Raw genomic sequence first — 20,898 nt, forward strand, 5'->3', positions numbered from 1 at the left:
CTCAAAAAATGCCAAAACACTCAAAAAAATGCCAAAGTCTGTTGACTCCCACCCCCACTAAGAAAACTACTCACTTTTGATATATTTCGATAGACAATTTACTATCATATCCTGGTGGCTTGCGTGTTTTCTTTTCTTTTTTTTAAAATTATATTAAATGTTTTACCTACTGACTACTTAGTGGAGTGCTAAACCACTACACCACGGTTGGATTTTAAGAATGAAAAAGAAATACATTAACATGAAAGGTAAATACGTAAACAGTTAAATACTTGTCGAGGGCTGAATTTGAGTGAATATCTGAGGAAGGCAGGGCTAGTTCAGGGTGTGAGTTTTAATAACAAAGTTTTCCGATGTGAAGAGATTTATTTTTACGCGTTTAGATATAATTAAGAAAAGGTGCCATTTGAAGTATAATATACAAGAAAAGAAAATGCCAAATGAAAATGCAAAATGCCAAATGATTTTTCTAATCATCATCATATCCTGTCGCGCCAGTGAGCCAGCCAGTCTCGGGCAGTCCGGCCGCACTCCCCCAGGTCAGCATTGGCGCAGTGAGGTCCCAGCGAGCATTCGGACAGGATGCGGTCCATGGCCCGCCCGGGGCGACCGCATGGGCATTCAGTGCCCGGTGAGACCTTCCATTTAAAGAGGTCGGTGGCGGTGCTTCCCACCCCCGCTCCAGCTCTGCTCAACGCCACCCATTCTTTTCTCTTGAGGTCTGTGCCTGCTGGGAGCTTTTCTGTTGGGGGCTGGAGGGCATCGTTTTTCTAATGCCAAACGGTTTTCAAAAATGCCAGATTTTTGGAATCTGGCATTTAAAATGCCAAACTGGCAACCCGGCTTTCGATCTCTATTGTCTTCTCTTAACAAAATTCCTTAAAAACATGCATGGACACGGGCATCAAAAGGTAACAGAACAAATAACCCGATTTGAACATTTGACCTATTCAATCTAGAAATAACTTTCAAATAATAACTAAAATAGATTTAAACAGTCGAACTAGAAATTATATGACCATTTCAATCTTATAAGATAGATTATTTTTGAAGTACTCAAATACGAAGCGAAAGCTATAAATTGGAGAGCAGAATTCTAGATACTTCCGTTACCACAGGACGCTTTCAGATTCACTCTGTATTATTTTTGCGATTTTTTGTTTGTTTGGAGTTCGGAGTTCTATTGCAAATACAATCTTCTCAAAAGGCAATATTAGGTTCCTAAATCATTACATAAAACGCAACACCTTCATTTTTATGGCCGATTACCCATCACATAAGTGGTCCGTTTTTTGTGTGTTTTTTTTTTTTTCAGTTTAGACTGTAGACAATCGTCCAGTGTCAAAATCCCGTGCCACCGAAGTCGAAGGGTTACCGACAGATTATTGTGAGACGATCTTGACAAAATATGCCATAGCTGCCTGAGTTTTTGGGGTTTTTTTTTGTCGAGATCCAGTGGATCCACGGATGTGGAGTTATCCTGGTCTGTTGTTTATAATAGAAATTGTTTCTTTGTTTTCCCCTGCCACCTCTATTCTCCTTTTGTAACGAACGGTTACTTCGCTCTGTTCATGAATGGTGTGAGTATCTAGACTAGACTATTATTAGTGCGGCTATGTGGTCTTGTGGTATAGTATGACACTCGCTTTCGGATCGGAAGGACCTAAGTTCGAGCCTAACTCGGTACATAGTTGAGTCCCTGGAGAAGGCTCTTTACTCACATTACCTTACTGTACTCAGGTGTAAAATGAGTACCTGGCTATTAACAGCATTGTCTCTATCCGAAAAAAAATTGTAATATCGCCTAACAAAACAAGCGTCATGTTCCGTCCTAAATGTTTAATGTTGCTGTAGGTCAGGGACCCCTTGTAAAGCGCTTTGAGCATGTTCCGTGGATATTGCGCTATATAATTTGATAAATCGTTGAAATTTTCATGCGCCATATCGAAGATATTTAAAGAAAAATAGTATTAAAATTGTTATGTTTTTAAAAAATGGCTGAACAAATACTGATGTAATTCAATTGTAATTATCATCATAAAAATCGAAAGTACGAATCTGAATGGCGGCTCATTGATTTCTCAAGGATTTTGTGATCAGATTATTCGAAGTTAACAAATTTTTAGAGGAGAAATTCAGTGAAATTCTTAATTTATTTTATCTGTGTGATATAAATTTATAGTTTTAATCATTTTGAAGTGAAAATGTCAAAGAATAAAAATAAAAAAGTCAATGGAAAGACTTGTGAAACTGAGGTTGTAAACATCCAAAATGGCGGAAAAAACAAATCATCGAAAAATTTTACTATTGAAGTTGATGAGTGCAAAGTATGTCACCAAGAGTTCAGTGATCCAAACCATGAAATGATTATTTGTGACAGATGTGATTGCTATGTTGGCAGAGTTTGTAGTGAAATAACAATAGAACAATATGCCCTCTTGATAGATGATTCCTGCAAGTTTCACTGGTTTTGTGAGGAGTGCGAGCGACCAGCTATGTCAGCAGTCAAAAAAGATAAATTAATAGAACAGAAATGCAATGAAATCCTGGATGATTTTAAAAGGAATGTTCTAGAAGATTTGAAGTCCCAAATTTTAAATCTCAGGGAAGAAATTGATACTTTGAAAAGAGATAAGAGTGTCCCACGAAACCCAACAGCAAATGCCCAACAAAGTTATGCAGAAGAGGTTAGAAAAGACTTAGCTAGCCAAGTGACAGCAGAGAGTGCAAAGGAACTAGCAGAAAGAGATAGGAGGAAGAATAATATTGTCTTTTTCGGTATCCCAGAGAGCAGTGCTGAGGAACTAGACCAGCGTATTAGAGATGATAAGACCTTTCTCATCTCGCTTTGTAAAGAAACTTTAGACACTGATGTTGACATATCAACCTGTAAACGCCTACACTCCAAAGCCCCTGGTACAAGACCTCTTCTGATATCAATTAAGAATGAGGAGCAGGCTTCTGGAGTTCTGAGAAATGGTCGTAAACTCCGCCAATCAGAAATACATAAAAATATTTTTTTTAAAAAGGATTACACCCCTTTAGAAAGGGAAGAGATGAGGAAATTGGTAGAGATGAGAGACAAAAAAAGGGAAGAGACAATGCAGAAAGGGGGAGAGGAGAAGTGGACAATATGGAGGGGGAAAGTTGTAGATTCCAATCGAAGACAGGGCAGGCCAGCAGACAGAAAGAGAGAGGAGGAGGAAAGAAAATAACCAACGATTTTAGTTCTAATGTACAGAATGATTTTTAACCCCCATCAGACGGACAGTTTTAAGTGCTTGTACAAAAAATTAGACCGTCATCGTACGGACATTTTAAAGTGCTTTTATACAAATTCAGATTCTTTTATCAACAAGAGAGATGAACTTTTATTAACGATTGATGCTGAGAGTGTTGATGTTATAAGTATAACTGAAGTGTTACCTAAAAATCAGCAAAGAGGTAAAATCGAGCCGGTAGAACTTCAGATTCCAGGCTTTGATTGTTTTCACAATATTCAGGATAAAAGTTGTCATCGTGGTGTAGCCATATGGGTTCGTTCAAAGCTAAATGCTCAACCAGTCAAGTTGTCAGACAACTTGTCATCATCCAAAGAATCCGTTTGGTGTGAAATAACACTTAGAGACAATGATAGGATGTTAGTTGGCTCGGTTTATCGTTCACCGAATAGCTCTTTTGAAAACAATGATAAGATTAATGAACTTTTAGTTAAAATGACAGAAGGCAAATCACATGTTCTAGTTACGGGAGATTTTAACTTTCCTGAAGTAGACTGGGCAAACGAGTTATCCCCCAAGGACTCAGATCACTCTGCTTCTAAATTCATGGAAGCTGTCAGGGATTCATTCTTAACACAGCACGTTAAGCAACCAACTCACTACCGTTCAGAGCAAAACCCAAATATTTTGGACCTGGTTTTTACAAATGAACATTCAATGATTGACTCAATAAGACATGAGGCTCCACTAGGCAAGAGTCACCACCAGGTTTTATATTTTGACTTTAGATGTTACACAAAGAAATGTTACTCGAACGAACCCCGCTACTGTTTCGATAAAGGCGACTACAAACAGCTTTCTGAATTAGTCTCAGCTGCAGACCTAACACAAAAAATAATAAACCTGTCTGTACTCGATGCATGGACTATTATCAAATCTGAAGTTATGTCTGCAGTGGACATCAGCGTACCAAAAGTTAAAAGTAGTTCAGACAGAACTTCACCTCGGTGGATCAATCCTACAGTCTTGGCAAAACTCAAGAAAAAGAAGCAAGCTTACAAAAAGTACTTAGAAACTAGAGAGGGTGCAGACTATATTAATTACACGAGGGCCAGAAATCAAGCCAAAAGCTCATGCAGAATTGCTGTAAAGGACTATGAGAGATCTATTTCTCGTATGGCTAAAGTGAACCCGAAAAAGTTTTTTGCATATGCTAGAACAAAAACGAAGACTAAAGACGGTATTGCGGATTTGTATGATGATCATAAGACAGCCTCATCTAACATTGACAAAGCCAATATTCTTAACAAGTTCTTTAGCAGTGTATTCACCAACGAGGATCTTACTAATATACCTACATGTGAAAGAAAAAGTGTAAACAACATACTATCAGATATAGAATTCGACAAAGACACTGTAAAGAAGAAACTAGACAAACTCAATATGAACAAGTCCCCAGGACCTGACATGTTCCACCCCCGCGTATTATGTCAGTTGTCAGAAGAACTCTCCGAACCATTAGCGTTACTGTTCCAAAAATCACTTGACTCAGGAACTCTTCCACCCGATTGGAAAGAAGCACAAGTTACACCGTTATTCAAGAAAGGAGACAAGAGTAATCCGGGCAATTATCGACCAGTTAGCCTCACCTCAGTGGTTTGCAAAATAATGGAGAGCATTATTAGAGACTATGTCATAACTCACCTAAAGAACAACAAGTTACTGTCTGAATGCCAACATGGCTTTGTTTCTGGCAGGTCATGTTCAACTAACCTCCTAAAGACTTTAAATGATTGGACAGAGTTTCTCGACCAAGGATCTTCGGTTGACGCAATCTACTTAGATTTTGCTAAAGCTTTTGATTCTGTTCCCCATCAAAGACTCTTAAACAAACTGGAAGCTCATGGTGTACAAGGAAATACTCTAAGCTGGATTAAGCATTTTCTAGTAGGCAGGAAACAGAGAGTTAGCGTGCAAGGCACAGTGTCAAATTGGACAGAAGTTCTTAGTGGAGTGCCACAAGGCAGCGTCTTAGGTCCAACTCTTTTCGTAATCTTCATTAATGATTTACCAAGTATTTTGTCTAGCTCATGTTCAATGTATGCCGATGATACTAAAGTATACAGAAAGGTAAACAATCTAGAAAATAGAGACAGTCTTCAGTTAGATATTGACAATCTAGTCAACTGGGCAGACGATTGGCAACTGAAGTTCAACGCTGGAAAATGCACAGTGCTACATCTTGGAACGAAAAACAAAATCTTTCACTACGATATGAGACAGCATCACTGTAGCGACAGAACAGCTCTGAATAAGTCAAAACTTGAGAAAGATTTGGGAGTACATGTTGATACTAAATTAAAATTCTCAAAGCATATAGAAACACAAGTTAATAAGGCAAACAGAATCCTTGGACTCATCAGAAGATCTTTTACCTATTTAGATGCAACAACTATGAAAATACTATTTACTGCATTAGTCAGACCCCATCTCGAGTTCAGCAACTCAGTATGGTCACCACAATTTGAGAAAGATAAGAAACTTATTGAAGGCGTGCTTCGCAGAGCAACAAAAGTAATTCCTGGGTTGAAAGATAAGCAATATGAGGATAGACTGAAACGTATTGAAATTCCAAGCATGACATACAGACGAGTACGAGGTGATATGATTGAAACATACAAGTTTACACACAGTTTGTATCAAGTCGAGAGTAAACTTTTCGTGTTTGCAAACAATGGAGCCAGAGGTCATAATTACAAGCTGCATAAACCAAGGTGTAACACATCGCTTAGGCAACACTACTTTAATCAACGTGTGATCGACCGCTGGAACAGTCTCCCTGAAACGGTGACCAATGCTCCAAGTGTCAACGCCTTCAAAAATAGCTTAGATAGCCACTTAGCAGATTACATGTTTAGCATAGTTGAACCGCCCATTAAGATCCCATCAAAGGGTTAGACGTATATACAGGTCAAAAGATCTGTTAGGGTTAGGGCCTTCAATTTATCAAAAAGTTTATATATTATAGATACAGGTCAAAAGATCTGTTAGGGCTTTTTATTGACTTTTATCTCGATGAACTGAATGCCAAGATCAGCAAAGGCACAAAACGCCTAATACGCTGGAAAACTATACTATACTATACTATACTATCATATTAAATGGTTTTCAAAGCCCTATCAGTCTCTGTCAAAGTAAATTAATGGGAGGCCTTCCGAAAGCTCCTACATCCCCAGTACTCTTGTTCTAGTAGGGGGTTTGGGAGGGGGAATACTTTTTTTTATAATGTTCTTTCTAGTACAGGGTTTGGGAGTATTATTAATGTAAAATGTCACTGGTATGACTAAATTTCATTCTAGTATAGTATAATATAGTCTGATCAGCGGATTAGGCTTTCAGTGCCTTTGCTTATCTAGTGTATGGATAATTCGTTGCAGGTAGGTACAATACTGAGATCTTCAAATTGAAATTCAATCGCAAAAACACTCCTAAAGAATCTAATAGTAAAGCACATTAGCTTTTCCAAGATTTGAAGAAACTCTTGAATCACAGTCTCTTAAATTATTTTTTTTATGTTTTGATCAGGTTGTTTTCCCCACCAGTCAACTGGTTTTGTATGGAAATGTGAGAGAGTAATTTGCCCCTTTGTCTGCAATGGAACACAACAGACGATATCCGCTGAATAGACAAGACAGTGGACAAAGTTCTACGTCTGATTTTCTCTCACAGTATGTGAAATCATTTTTTTTTTTAATTGTTAAAAGGTGTATGTATCGTTGATAATATATCTGGAAATTTATTCAATGACATTTGCTCGAATTCTGGTCTGCTGAGCAAGGACAAACTGTTACACTAGTCTGCTTAATATAAACTTTTGGGGACAAGAAAAAAAGTTTATCTTATCTAAGGTTCATCCTAGTGTGTAGCTGGATAGCTCAGTCAGTTATGTGACCTCTCACTGTCCTCTCTCTCCCGGCCAGGTGGAGGGTGTCGTATCAATTGGATTCTGAGTTTGTCACTGACCCCGTGACTTTTTATTCTCTGTTTTCATCTGACTCTTTTCCATACCCTATTTTAAAAATTAATACAAGTGGCCAGTCCACACTTTTCCTGAAGTTCATCTTATCCAAACTCAAGGGGAACAGCCCTTTAGCAACACAAACATTTGTTTAATGTATTTATCCCCCTTTAATATTTATCCCAAGAAAGACGGCCCAGCTTCCTGTTAAGCTTGGCTAAACTAAGAGTCGTTAGAGCCATCTTTTACAATGCATCAGGAGACAATGATATAAATGCTCCAAAAGGCAGATAGATAGGATCGGAAAGTCATGGGTTCGAGCCTCGCTTGGTGCATAGTTGAGTCCTTGGAAAAGGCTCTTTACTCACATTCTCTCACCACACTCAGGTGTAAAATGAGTACCTGGTCGTTAATGTTGTCTCTTTCGAAAAAAAATTTGTAATATCGCCTTACAGGCGTCATGTCTTGTTCTACATGTTACGTTGGTCAGGGCCACCCTGTAAAGCGCTTTGAGCATGTTTAGTGGATATTGTGCTATATAAAAGCTGAAGTATAATGAAAAGAAAGAGCTGGGAGAGTTGAGATGCTGTCATCACTCTGCATCTAGAATAGGCTAATTGTGCAATGAGTGCCAGTCTCGTTCTGATTAGCGATTGGTAAGCCCTTGAAACTAGCCTTGTGAGAGGAGGGCAGTGGGTAGGGGACTACAAGATGCCCACTTCACAGTTGGGATGTGTGTATGAGGAGGGAAAGGAAGGGGTGATGGACACAAAGGCACGGACATGGATGGGGGCTGTGGCACAAGCACATGTTCATGTGACTGTGTGTGTCATGTGGTGACATGCTTTTGTATATAAGTGAGCCTTTCCACACACTACACACCTGAATATATTTGTATAGAGGCAGTGCGGTTTCTTGATTGTGGCAATTGAATGTATTGCGTGATTAGGAGACTAATAGATAGGAGATGGAGGGGGGTAGGGGGGGGGGGGGAGGAAGTGAGATGATTGAGAGATAGATTATTATTATATTCTGTGTCTATGTGGTCTAGTGGTATGACACTCGCTTTCGGATCGGAAGGTCCTGGGTTTGAGCCTTGCTCGGTGCATAGTTGAGTCCTTGGAAAAGACTCTTTACTCACATTCTCTCACCTTACTCAGATGTAAAGTGAGTACCTGGCCGTTAACCGTGTTGTCTTTGTCCGAAAAATGGTAATATCGCTAACAGGCGGCATGTCCCGTCCCACATGTTATGTTTTGCTGTTGGCCAGGGACCCCTTGTAAAGCGCTTTGAGCACATTTATTGGATATTGCGCTATATAAAAGCTCAATTTCTTTCATGCAAATCCAGATTGCTATGGTATTCAGACGAGCTCATGGAAAGAGTTTATTTTAAACTTTTTAAATTCTTAATTATTATGGGCAGAAAAATTGGGAGTTAATTTTAAACAAGAGTTTATCTAAACGCTGTGCAATTTGTTTCAGACTCATGTCAATTAATTTCAATGCTCTACCATACACATCGTGACATTCATAGGGTGGAAGAAGTCGATTAATGTTATGATGAGGATGAGGATGAATTCGTTGTTGTCAACAACTGAAAAGTGATGAAGATAGTGATAAGTTTGAAAGTTTAAATCTATTTCTAAATTAAATATAATTCTTGTATTTTTTTAAATTTCTGAGCCCTGGTTATACCAAAACACATTTTTTCCCCTCTCTCTCTCTTTAAAAAAAAATAATTCAAGATGTGACAAGAGAAAACCGATAAGAAAACTTGTGACACCAAATTCTAGTCTTGAAATTGTGGATGGCGACCAGTTTGGTGAGTAAATTAAAAAAAATAAATAAATAAGTAAAATTAAAATAATATTCCCTTTATTCAACCCCATAGGGAAATTTTTCTTTAGGGTCTATTCCAAGGGAAGTCTGGAACAACCTCAACCTAGGCGTCTGTCTCAGAGCAGTACCGCAAAGTGAGCTAGGGCGAGGTGACTTGCTCAAGGCCATACAGCGCAGCAACGGGTGATCGAACTCGGTACCTTTCAGGTACGAAGCAAAGACCATACCGCTGAGCCACGCTGCCCCAATTTATCAATTAAAAAAAACAAACTCCCTATATTCATTATTTTTAGACAGAGACTAGACTATTAATGGTCAGGTACTCATTTTACACCTGAGTATGGTGAGAGAATGTGAGTACAGATCCTTTTTCCAAGGACTCAACTATGCACCGCTCAGAGTGGGACTCAAACCCAAAACCTTCCGATCCAAAGGCGAGTGTCATACCACTAGACAGCATATCCGCACATATTTAATATAAGACTTTTATCTTTGAAAATATTTTGGCGGTTTTGGCAGTGAGATACTCAATGTGTGCTGGACTAAATAGGAGCATTTTCCCACTCTCTATAAGTTCTATGCTTCTATATTCCAGAAGGAGCCAGTGGATTCTACGATGACAGAGCTACGCCTGATGGATCCCTACGGTCATGGTTGGTACTTTAACCCTCCCCTTACTAACTATGTGGTCTTGTGGTATGACACTCGCTTTCGGATCGGATGGTCCTAGGTTCGAGCCTCATGCTCGGCGCATAGTTGAGTCCTTGGAAATGGCTCTTTACTCACTTTCTCTCACCGTACTCAGGTGTAAAATGAGTACCTGGCTGTTAACAGCGTTGTCTTTGTCCGAAAAATTGTAATATCCGCCTAACAGGCGGCATGTCCCGTCCTACATGTTAAATGTTGCTGTTGACCAGGGACCCCTTGTAAAGCGCTTTGAACACATTTAGTGGATATTGCGCTATATAAAGCTCAATTTTTGAAAAATAATTTTTTTTGAACTACAGGAAAAATTTTACATTTGTTATGATGAAAACAAATTGAACTTTTTCAATTAGTGCAATATCCACATGTTTGCTCAAAGCGCTTTACAAAGGGTCCCTGACCAACAGCAACATGTAACATGTAGAGTGAGACGTGATGCCTGTTAGGCGATATTACAATTTTTCGGACATAGAGAACACTGTTATCGGCCAGAAATTGCTCACTACCCTTTGGATTGGATGCTAGTCTATTGTAAATCAAAGTACTTTCCACTTACACACCCAGCTGCCCAATCACTGCTTGGTGGACAAGGGATCAGAAAAAATCTCGACTTCATCTGGAATCGATCTCGGTCCCTTTGCATGTGAAGCCAGTGCTCTACCAACTGAGCTATCAAGATCCCCACTTGATAGTTAGATCTTCATGTTATAAACATTCTATCGTTTTATTATTATTATTTTTTTTTTACGGGGGTCGATATGAACTATTAGTGTCACGAGAGCCATGAAATAAATAAATAAATAAATAATAAAATTCCCTTTATTTATCCCCATGGGGAAATTTGACTTTAGGGTCTGTTCCAAGGGAACACTGGAATAAACCAGGCGTCAGCCACAGTGCAACACCACAAATTGAGCTAGGGCGATGTGACTTGCTCAAAGTCACACAGCGCAGTGGGTGATCGAACTCGGCACCTTTCGGGTACGGAGCAAAGACCGTACCACTCAGCCACACTGTCCCTTAAAATCTCTAATTACAAAAACAAAAGAATGTGAAATCGTTTTTCATGTCCAAGACTTATATGCTGTATTTTATTTTTCTAATTGGAACTTTTTAGAAATCGCGAAATTTGTTTATTGAATCTATATATACCTTTGTTTCCATGTATATTTATATATGCGCACCCTTGTCAGCCCGTAAGTGTGTGTGTGTGTGTGTGTGTTTCTTTGTGTCTGCACTCTTATCGAGCATGGACGGAATCAAATTTATAAGTCACTGCACTAGTATGCATTAACTTTGTCAATATTATGTCATTGTAACGTCCCCAGGACCTGTATAATAATATATTATTATTATTATTATTATTATTATTATTATTATTATTATTATTATTATTATTATTATTATTATTATTATTATTATTATTATTATTATTATTATCATCATCATCATCATCATCATCATCATCATCATCATCATCATCATCATCATCATCATCATCATCATCATCGTCATCGTCATCATTATTATTATCATTATAATTATTATTATTATCATTATTATTATTATTATTATTATTATTACTATTATTATTATTATTATTATTATTATTATTATTATTATCATTATTATTATTATTATTATTATTATTATTATTATTATTATTATTATCATTATTATTATTATTATTATTATTATTATTATTATTATTATTATTATTATTATTATTATTATTATTATTATTATTATTATATAGGTCAAGGTCTAGCATTGGTTCAGTCCCTCCACGAAATGATTCAGCGATGAGTCGTAGAACAATGACGCCTACTAAACAGGTGTCTTTACAGGCTGTACGGAGACGAGAAGAAAGGTAAATTTTATTTGTATTACTAAGCTGTTAGAAGCTGTGGACTGACTGTAAAAAGTGATGAACAAATACAATTATTATAACAACTTGTCACATCTGTTATGATACAACCAACATTTTACTCATCCATATTTATTTTGTACATAACAAAATTTGAAGATTTTTTATTGTTGAAGTTAATGCTGTTTGGTACAGCTTTGTTTTGCTGAACAAAATGATGTATGTCATGTACTAATTACCTCCGAGTTAGAGTTTAAAAAATCTATTTTTATGTTAGATGAGTCTGACGTTTTGAGGAAAATCCGGTAAATAGTCGGTAAGGACAGAGTTTAATCGGTTCTATTCATTGTTGATCTTGACTTTTTGCAGTTTACAGCTTCTAAAACACTTTGAGCATTTATACATAGAGCAATATACTCTAAACGTGCTCTAAGCGCTTTACAGAGGGTCCCAAATCAATAGCAACACTTAACATGTGGGACGAGACATCGAGACATGGCGCCTGTTAGGTAAAATTACAAAACAAAATTCTTCCTGCCAGGTACTCGTTTTACATCCAAGTACAGTGAGACAATGTTAGTAAAGAGCCTTTTCGAGGGACTCAACCATGCACCGCCTGGAGTGGGACTTGAACTCGGGACCTTCCAATTCAAAGATGAGTGTCATATCACTAGACAACATGATAGCCACACAAAGCAGCTCAGTCTTTCAGAGCCATTAGATCCACGGAGCAGAAGTTTATTCTGGTTTCTGTAGTGTGGAATGGACAATAGCAATTGCTTCCTACCCTTTGGATAGGACGCTCTTTTATCACAAAGTTCCTTTCACCAGATCTAACAGACCCAGCTACCCAATCACTGCTGGGTGGATGGGGAGGGGGGGTTAGAAAAAATATCTCGATTTCACCCAAGATCGACCACAGTGCCTTTGTGTGTGAAGTGCGTGCTCTACCAACTGAGATATTGGGACCCCCAAAGCAGCTTACTCTTCACTAAGATTTATATTGAGCTCTTGACTTGAGCTTTTATATAGCGCAATATCCACTAAACATGCTCAAAGCGCTTTACAAGGGCTCCCTGGCCAACAGCAACACGTAGGACGGGGCATGATGCCTATAAGGCGATATTGCAAATCTTATTCGGACTGAGACAACACTGTTAATGGCCGGGTACTCATTTTACACCTGAGTACGGTGAGAGAATGTGAGTAAAGAGTCTTTTCCAAGGACTCAACTATGCGCCGAGCCAGGCTCGAACCCAGGACTTTCCAATCCGAAATCGAGTGTCATACCACTAGACCACATGGCCGCATTTTTATTGTATGTGTGTTTTGTTTCCTACAACAGTTCAGAGCCCTTTGTGGACCACATCGATGTAGAGAGTGCCCGTCTTAACGGTGGTGTGAGAAAAGCCTGGGATATGAATGACGGTGAGGATAAATTAATGAAATACAGACCTGCCTACCTTTTTAAACAATTCGTAGAATGACGAAATTTTTGACTCCTAATTCAGAACTTTGTGAGTATCTTTAATTCATGAAAACTCATTGAAAATGAAACAGTGCTTCCTCTTTTCCGTTTTTATGCAGATTTCCGCAATTTTAATGATCCGTTAAAAATCTGCACTTGTCAAAAACCAAGAGAAATATCCGCGGATAATTTCAAGAAAATTTTTTTTATTGGAGTGCTTAACAAAAATCATAATTTTGATGCCAAAGTGGCTCCAAATGGCTCCAAAGTGGCTCGAAATGGCTCTAATTGCATTTCAAATTAAAAAATTTTCCGGAGGAGCATGCCCCCGCACCCCCCTTCGGTGGTCTTCTAAAAAAATCCTCTTTTTTGACAATTTCTTGGAGGAAGCACTGATGTAAGTTAATGCCAGACTATATCATTTCAAGGATTTTGAAGTGTTATTTATTCCTTATGGTGGGTAAAATATTGATTTTAAAATTAACAATAGGGACAACAACTTTTTTATTTCCTAAAAATTACGAATTTTTAATTTTACAAGTAGGCAGATCTGAAAATAAGACAAACATAAACATCTTTATAATCCCTTTCTACTGTGTTTATTCATGCTCAATGCCCTTCACACTACAGTGGAGTGTAGTTAACATAAACTCCTTAGAGACCAGAATTATTATTTTTTCTTAAGCAAAGTTTATCTTTAACACTTTCATAAGCCTGTGTTATGATAAATCTAATGAGTAAACTGGGGTTCCAGATGCCTCAGTAAAAAAAAAATATTAAAATATAAAAAATTCCATTATTCATCTGATAAGGGAAATTTGTCTCTAAGGTCTATTCCAAGGGAAGACTGGAATAACCCAGGCATCAGCCGCAGTGCAGCGCCACAAACTGAGCTAAGGCGAGATGACTTGCCCAAGGCCATACAATAAAGCGGGTATTTGAACTCGGTACCTTTCAGGTACGAAGCAAAGACCGTACCTCTGAGCCATGCTGCCCCATAAGAGGTAGAGCACTTGCTTTACATGCAAAGGGACCGAGATGATCTTTTGACCATTTTGCCACCCAACAGTGATTGGGTAGCTAGGTCTGTTAGATCAGGCAGAAAGTACTAGCAAGCTATCTAAAGGGTAGCAGGCAATTGCTATTGTCCATTTCACGACATAGAAACTGCTATAATCTCCTGTTCATTTAACCCTGAGAGACTATTTTTCTATTCTATTTTTTTATCATTATTTAATTGCCTTGCCCAAGAATCAAACCCTAGACCTATCTCTAACCTGGCAAGGGTTATGAAAATTCTCTCTTTTTATGTTTGTGTCTTGTTGGAACTGTGGTTGGTCCCGTTTTGACTTGCTTGTTTCCATTGTGAGCTGTTATGATTTATAATCTGAACAAGCGTGTATGAAACAATGCCAGACAAAGCAAGAAAGAATAATACAACCAAAAAAACCCATCCCAAAAAATCAGTCTGCCTCAACTTGGGATCGAACCTCAAACCTTCTGGTTACTGGTCAGATGTGCTGCCAATTTGATTTAACAACCCCTTCCTCATTTCAGATGATGTGGATTTCTCCAAGATGACCGTTGGCGATCACAGGTATGTTTCATATTCATGTAGTTATCTCCCTTTCCCCCCCTCCCCCCCCCCCCACCCCTTTCCCACCTCACACATACACCTCGTGGTATTAATAATATGTGCTGATTGTTTTCCTCGGATCCGTGGAAATCCGCGATTTTTGTGTCAGAGGAGTAATTTCCTCCTTTGAAAAAAGACATTTTCCTCAATCAAATTTTCTGGTTTTGAGAGATTTCATGTGTGGTGGAACAAACTGGTGCAGTTTCCCCACTATCCAGAAGATAGCTAGAGTAGTTTATCATCTCAATGGCTCTAAAAGGGGTGTTAGTGAAGTAAACATGTGGCGTAAATAAAACCATTCATAATTTTCCTCCTTTTTCCCTTTTTGTCACCATCAGCACTGAATAGGGAGGAGTGGGTGGCAAAAATACATTGATGATAAAGCTAAATATAAAATGATATGGCCATAGCATATTTGTTGTATTATTTCTATTTATAATGACGGACACTATAGCCTTAAGACTGAGAGCCTAATTCAACAATGCCATTATTTCATCTGAGAGAGAAAATAATGGCCAGGTACTCATTTTACACCTGAGCATGATGAGATAATAAGAGTAAAGAGCCTATTCCAAGGCGAGTGGCATACCACGAGAGCACATAGTCGCTCATTCTATAACAAAGTGATAATAAGATGCAAGAAGATGGGGACCCTAAAAAGTAATAAACAAAACTAGTTATGACAGCTTCGCAAAAAGAACAAAATGCCAAAACATGGAACGTCTTGCCCTCAAAGCCCTTCTTCAGTGAATAACAATAGAAACATTAAAGTATCACTTAATATCCAGACAGACGGCAGATTACCGCTGTCGAAGGGCAGTTGAAAATAATGACAACGAAAAGAAATGAAGATGATCCGACATCTTTCTGCAGATCTAGAATAATAGAAATAGAATATTTTAATAATCTCATGATGAAATGCAAAGCTGACAGGAATAAGGAAAAGATGTCAGTCACATCTGACCTGGAGATGGAAGAAAAGACAGGAGAATGGAGCAATTTGACAAAACATCTTTCTACAATGATTAAAACGACCCCCAACTTGTCAACCTGAGTCTTCTCAAAAAAGCCTCCAGTTTTTCAGTCAAGAATTGATGTCGAGTTGAGGGTCATTTTTATTGATTCATAAATCCATAAAGTAGAAAATTTCTGGACAATTTGTTAAAAGGCATTTAGCCCAAGTCATGGGTGCCAGCAGGAAGAAGTGCTGAAACCTGAAACTAAAATCTCGACTCTTTGCCAAACCTGAAAATGTTCCTACTGAAAATTCGGCCTATTTACTCTTATTTCATCACCGTTTTTATACCATTATTAAATGATTACACAGCAAACATAATGACACAATGAGAAAATAATTTGATTTTAAAACCAAATTATAATAAATAGTGAAATATTCACAATGCAGTGTCTCTCTCTAGGGGAGCCAAAGAACAGAGAGAGACAGAGAGTACCAGAGATACTCCCTCAACATTTTTCGAAAAATTTATTTATTTTACTCAAAATACTGAAACCGGAGGTATTTGACTTCGAGATATCCCGAAACCGGAATTCCGGCATGAACCGGAAAACTGGCACCCATGGTCCAAGTAATGAGCAAAAATGGATATAACTTAACAGCTTTGATAAAGAACAAGATAACAAATACAGAATTCCCTTAAGCAATGGACACTTATAAAACCTCAGTTTTGTTTTTTTAAACAATAAAATTTAATCATTTATTAATTTATTACTTTTTTTCTCGTTCTAGACAACCGTACAAAAAGAATCATTTTCCTGGAGGCTCCAGTCATCAAGTGAACGGATTACCGAATGGTGACAGCCAGTCTCATACCCAGGGTGGTGACAACAAGCTGGCCTCTCTGAAAAATGATAGAGGTGATGGTGGCAATGAAGATGACGATGACGACGACGATGATGATGATGATGATGAGGTTGATGAAGATAAAGATGAAAACGAAAAGTTAAAGGCTCCCACTGAACTTCTAATGGAGGTAATATTTATATGTATTTTTGAAAAATAATTTTAAATTCCCTTTATGTATCCCATGTTGGAAATTTGCCTTTAGAGTTAGAGTCTATTCCAAGGGAAGACAGGAGTAACCCAGGCGTCAGCCGTAGTGCAGCCTGCACACTGAACTAGGATGAGGTAATTTGCTCAAGGTCTCGCTGCGCAGCGGGTAAACGGACTCTGTCCCTTTTGGGTATGAAGCAAAGACCATCAAATCGCTGAGCCACGCTGCCCCCAAAGGGTCTATGGGTTTGGGTCTATATGAGGTGACCCATAGAAATGAAAACACAAAGAACATATAATATCTGAAAAAAAATTATGAAAGATCTAAGATTAAAATGGGTTTCATTGGAAAGAGCATTGATTTGTATTCATCATGTGATATTTACGTGGACGTCTGGCAATGACTGTAGATTTCAGAGCACATTGTTGAGATGCTTCTAAACCCAAACCTAGAGGTGCCTAAATGAGCCAGTAAAATGGAGAGAAAAATAAAGTGAGTAGATATGACTCATATATAAGGGAACAACGCAAAACAAACAACGTTTCAGCCCTTGGCCTTCGTCAGGAGACAAAAAAACACAAACACAAATATGTAAATTTACAAAATATCACATTTCGCAATATCCACTTAACGTGCTCAAAGCGCTTTACAAGGGATCCCCAGCCACAGCAACATTTAACATGAAGGAGTATACACAACGCCTGTTAGGCATTTTATTTCGGACAGAGACAACACTGTTAACGGCCAGGTAATCATTTTATTCCTGAGTACAATGAAAGAATGTCCCAAGGACTCAACTATGCACCGATCAGAGCAGGTCTCAAACTCTGGACCTTCTGATCCAAAGATGAGAGTCATACCACTAGACCACATAGCCGCATATAATTATACACAAATATATATCAGCACTCCGATTCATTGTAAGATAATTTCACCTGAGCATTCCATGAAAGAGTACAGATAGTCCATCAAATAAATGTCTAATCTCAACAGGAATTGTCTACGGTGTCCAAGTGAACAAATTAGAGTTTTATAATCTTGCCCAAGGAAAAAATAATAATTAAGTGTCTGAAGAAAGGCTGGAACTTATACCCACTAGGTTGCAGTGCAATGCCACACCATTTGGCCACTTTTTCAAGCAATAAAAAAAATATTAAAAGACTGATGTATTATCAGAGGGGATGGGGGGAGGGGGGGGGGGGGTTCCTGATAGTTCAATAGATAGAGCACATGCTGAGTGGGACTGAGATCAATCTGAGTGATATCAAGATTTTTTCAACCCCCCCCCCCCCCCCCCCCGCCCCCTATCCACCCAACAGTGATTGGGTAGCTGGGTCTATTTGATCAGAATAGAAATAAATATCGCCGACGTCTCCTGGGATCGACCTCAGTCCCTTTGATCGTGAAGCGAGTGCTCTATCTACTGAGCTATTGGGAGCTCATAACCTTTCGCTTTTGGTTCTTCATTTGATTCATTCATTTGATTCATTCATTCATTCATTTGATTCATTCATTTGATTCATTCATTCATTGCGTCATCTTTTCCTCTCGTTCCAGTTCATCGATTGCTTGATGAAGAAAGACTATCCCAATGCCAGCAAATTGTGCAAGATGAGTAAGTTAAAAATCGAAATCTGTTGATTTTCAACAGAAACAAAATAAAAATCATTTTACCAAAAATTAATCTGAAAAGGAATGCAAATCACTGCCTTTTTATTTCTCATCCACTCTCTCTTTCATTCCCTTGCACACACACACACACGCACACACACACACACACACACACACATACATACATACATACATACATACATACATACATACATACATACATACATACATACATACATGCATGCATGCATGCATGCATGCATGCACGCACGCACGCACGCACGCACGCACGCACGCACACACACACACACACACACACACACACACACCCTTCTCTTTTTTAGTCTCTCTCCCCCCTCTCCTTTCCCTTCACCGCCTTTCCTCCCATTCCCCCCCCCCCCCCCCCTTTTATTTTTCATTCATTGTTTAAATTCATTATACATATATGTAACTCTATTTTAAAAAATAAAAATTAATTTCGCCTGATGAAGGCTAAAGACTGAAACGTATATTTGTGTATTGTTTCACAATATGAGCCAGGTTTTCTCCTTATGTTTTCATTATATTTTTTTTTTTACAGGCTCACTTAGGCTTTTTAAACAAGCATTTAACTAACTCTTGTATGATGGAGGTCAAATTTAACACATACTAGACAAACATGCATTTCAAAGCCCTAAATTGACCAAAAATGCTGGAATGAGATCCTTTTCTCATTTCAGACCCTCTGTTTGGAACACCTTACCGCAGAGCATTCGTGAAAAAGAATCTTTGTCTATTTTTAAACATTCGCTTAAAACATATCTGTTTCGTCTTTAGTAGATGTTATGAGAAGCAAGATAGGTCTGTCTAGTTTCTATTGTGTGTTGTGTGTGTGTGTATGCTTGTGTGTGTGAATGAGCATGTGTCAGCCAAAGCAATTTGTAATTTAAGCATTTAGAGTCTGGTGTCTCGGAGTTATAGCGCTATATAAGTTTTCAGCATTATCATTATTATTATTATTATTATTATTTGGATTCGAGATAAATTCAAATATTTACTGTTTCTCATGGGACTCCCAATAGCTCAGTCAATAGAGCACTCACTCTCTTTACAAGCAAAGGGACTGGGATTGAATCCCGGTGAAGAAGAGATTTTTTTTTCTGAACCCCCCCCCCCCCCCCCAAATCCCCAATTATCCCCAAATCCACACAGCAATGATTGGGTAACTGGGTCTGTTTGATCTGGTGGAGAGTACTTGGCGATAGACAAGCGTAAGATATTTAATAATGCCGTTTTTTTGGGGGTTTTTTTTTACTATATGTACTATGTTACTAGTGTGCATCTTGTGTGAGTGTGTCTATGTCAATATTGTATTGTTATAACTGTGTAACCAAATGACAGATTGCCACTTTTTTGGGGACAATAAAGATATATTATTATTAATAAGTCGTAATCAATTGCTATAGAAACTGGGAGAAACTCCGGCATCCGTGGGCCTAATGGGTCTGAAGGACCTCGGCTGTACTGTAGCTTGAAGGACCACTGCTGTACTGTAGCTTGAAGGACCACTGCTGTACTGTAGCTTGAAGGACCACTGCTGTACTGTAGCTTGAAGGACCACTGCTGTACTGTAGCTTGAAGGACCACGGCTGTGACTGCTGTACTGTAGCTTGAAGGACCACTGCTGTACTGTAGCTTGAAGGACCACTGCTGTACTGTAGCTTGAAGGACCACTGCTGTACTGTAGCTTGAAGGACCACTGCTGTACTGTAGCTTGAAGGACCACTGCTGTACTGTAGCTTGAAGGACCACTGCTGTACTGTAGCTTGAAGGACCAAGGCTGTACTGTAGCTTGAAGGACCACGGCTGTGACTGCTGTACTGTAGCTTGAAGGACCACTGCTGTACTTTAGCTTGAAGGACCACTGCTGTACTGTAGCTTGAAGGACCACTGCTGTACTGTAGCTTGAAGGACCACTGCTGTACTGGAGCTTGAAGGACCACTGCTGTACTGTAGCTTGAAGGACCACGGCTGTACTGTAGCTTGAACGACCACTGCTGTACTGTAGCTTGAAGGACCACTGCTGTACTGTAGCTTGAAGGACCACTGCTGTACTGTAGCTTGAAGGACCACTGCTGTACTGTAGCTTGAAGGACCACTGCTGTACTGTAGCTTGAAGGACCACTGCTGTACTGTAGCTTGAAGGACCACTGCTGTACTGTAGCTTGAAGGACCACTGCTGTACTGTAGCTTGAAGGACCACTGCTGTACTGTAGCTTGAAGGACTACTGCTGTACTGTAGCTTGAAGGACCACTGCTGTACTGTAGCTTGAAGGACCACTGCTGTACTGTAGCTTGAAGGACCACTGCTGTACTGTAGCTTGAAGGACCACTGCTGTACTGTAGCTTGAAGGACCACTGCTGTACTGTAGCTTGAAGGACCACTGCTGTACTGTAGCCTGAAGGACCGCTGCTGTACTGTAGCTTGAAGGACCACTGCTGTACTGTAGCTTGAAGGACCATGGCTGTACTGTAGCTTG

At 38.8% G+C, this 20,898-nt stretch overlaps 2 protein-coding genes across 4 annotated transcripts in view; both read left to right on the plus strand.

The window, feature by feature from the left end:
* The first annotated feature begins 1,072 nt into the window (after window positions 1-1,072).
* LOC144958290 (uncharacterized) overlaps window positions 1,073-20,898 on the plus strand; it is a 25,518-nt gene continuing 5,692 nt past the window's right edge. The window contains exons 1-9 of one of the 3 annotated variants that reach the window (XM_078890163.1): window positions 1,073-1,217; window positions 6,807-6,949; window positions 8,987-9,063; window positions 9,676-9,733; window positions 11,542-11,655; window positions 12,998-13,080; window positions 14,678-14,717; window positions 16,504-16,747; window positions 18,326-18,383. In XM_078890163.1, the coding sequence (XP_078746289.1) occupies window positions 6,876-6,949; window positions 8,987-9,063; window positions 9,676-9,733; window positions 11,542-11,655; window positions 12,998-13,080; window positions 14,678-14,717; window positions 16,504-16,747; window positions 18,326-18,383 (748 nt within the window). In that variant the 5' untranslated portion in view covers window positions 1,073-1,217; window positions 6,807-6,875. The remainder of the gene's footprint in view (window positions 1,218-6,806; window positions 6,950-8,986; window positions 9,064-9,675; window positions 9,734-11,541; window positions 11,656-12,997; window positions 13,081-14,677; window positions 14,718-16,503; window positions 16,748-18,325; window positions 18,384-20,898) is intronic. The other 2 variants (XM_078890164.1, XM_078890165.1) reach the window with 2 other exon arrangements.
* LOC144957667 (uncharacterized) lies at window positions 3,243-6,179 on the plus strand. The gene has a single exon (XM_078889012.1). The coding sequence runs from the start codon at window positions 3,243-3,245 to the stop codon at window positions 6,177-6,179; it is 2,937 nt and encodes a 978-aa protein (XP_078745138.1).

This window comes from Berghia stephanieae, chromosome 12, assembly GCF_034508935.2.
Source record: "Berghia stephanieae isolate SIO BIC M18660-M18661 chromosome 12, UCSD_Bste_1.3, whole genome shotgun sequence".
NCBI lineage: Eukaryota > Metazoa > Mollusca > Gastropoda > Nudibranchia > Aeolidiidae > Berghia > Berghia stephanieae.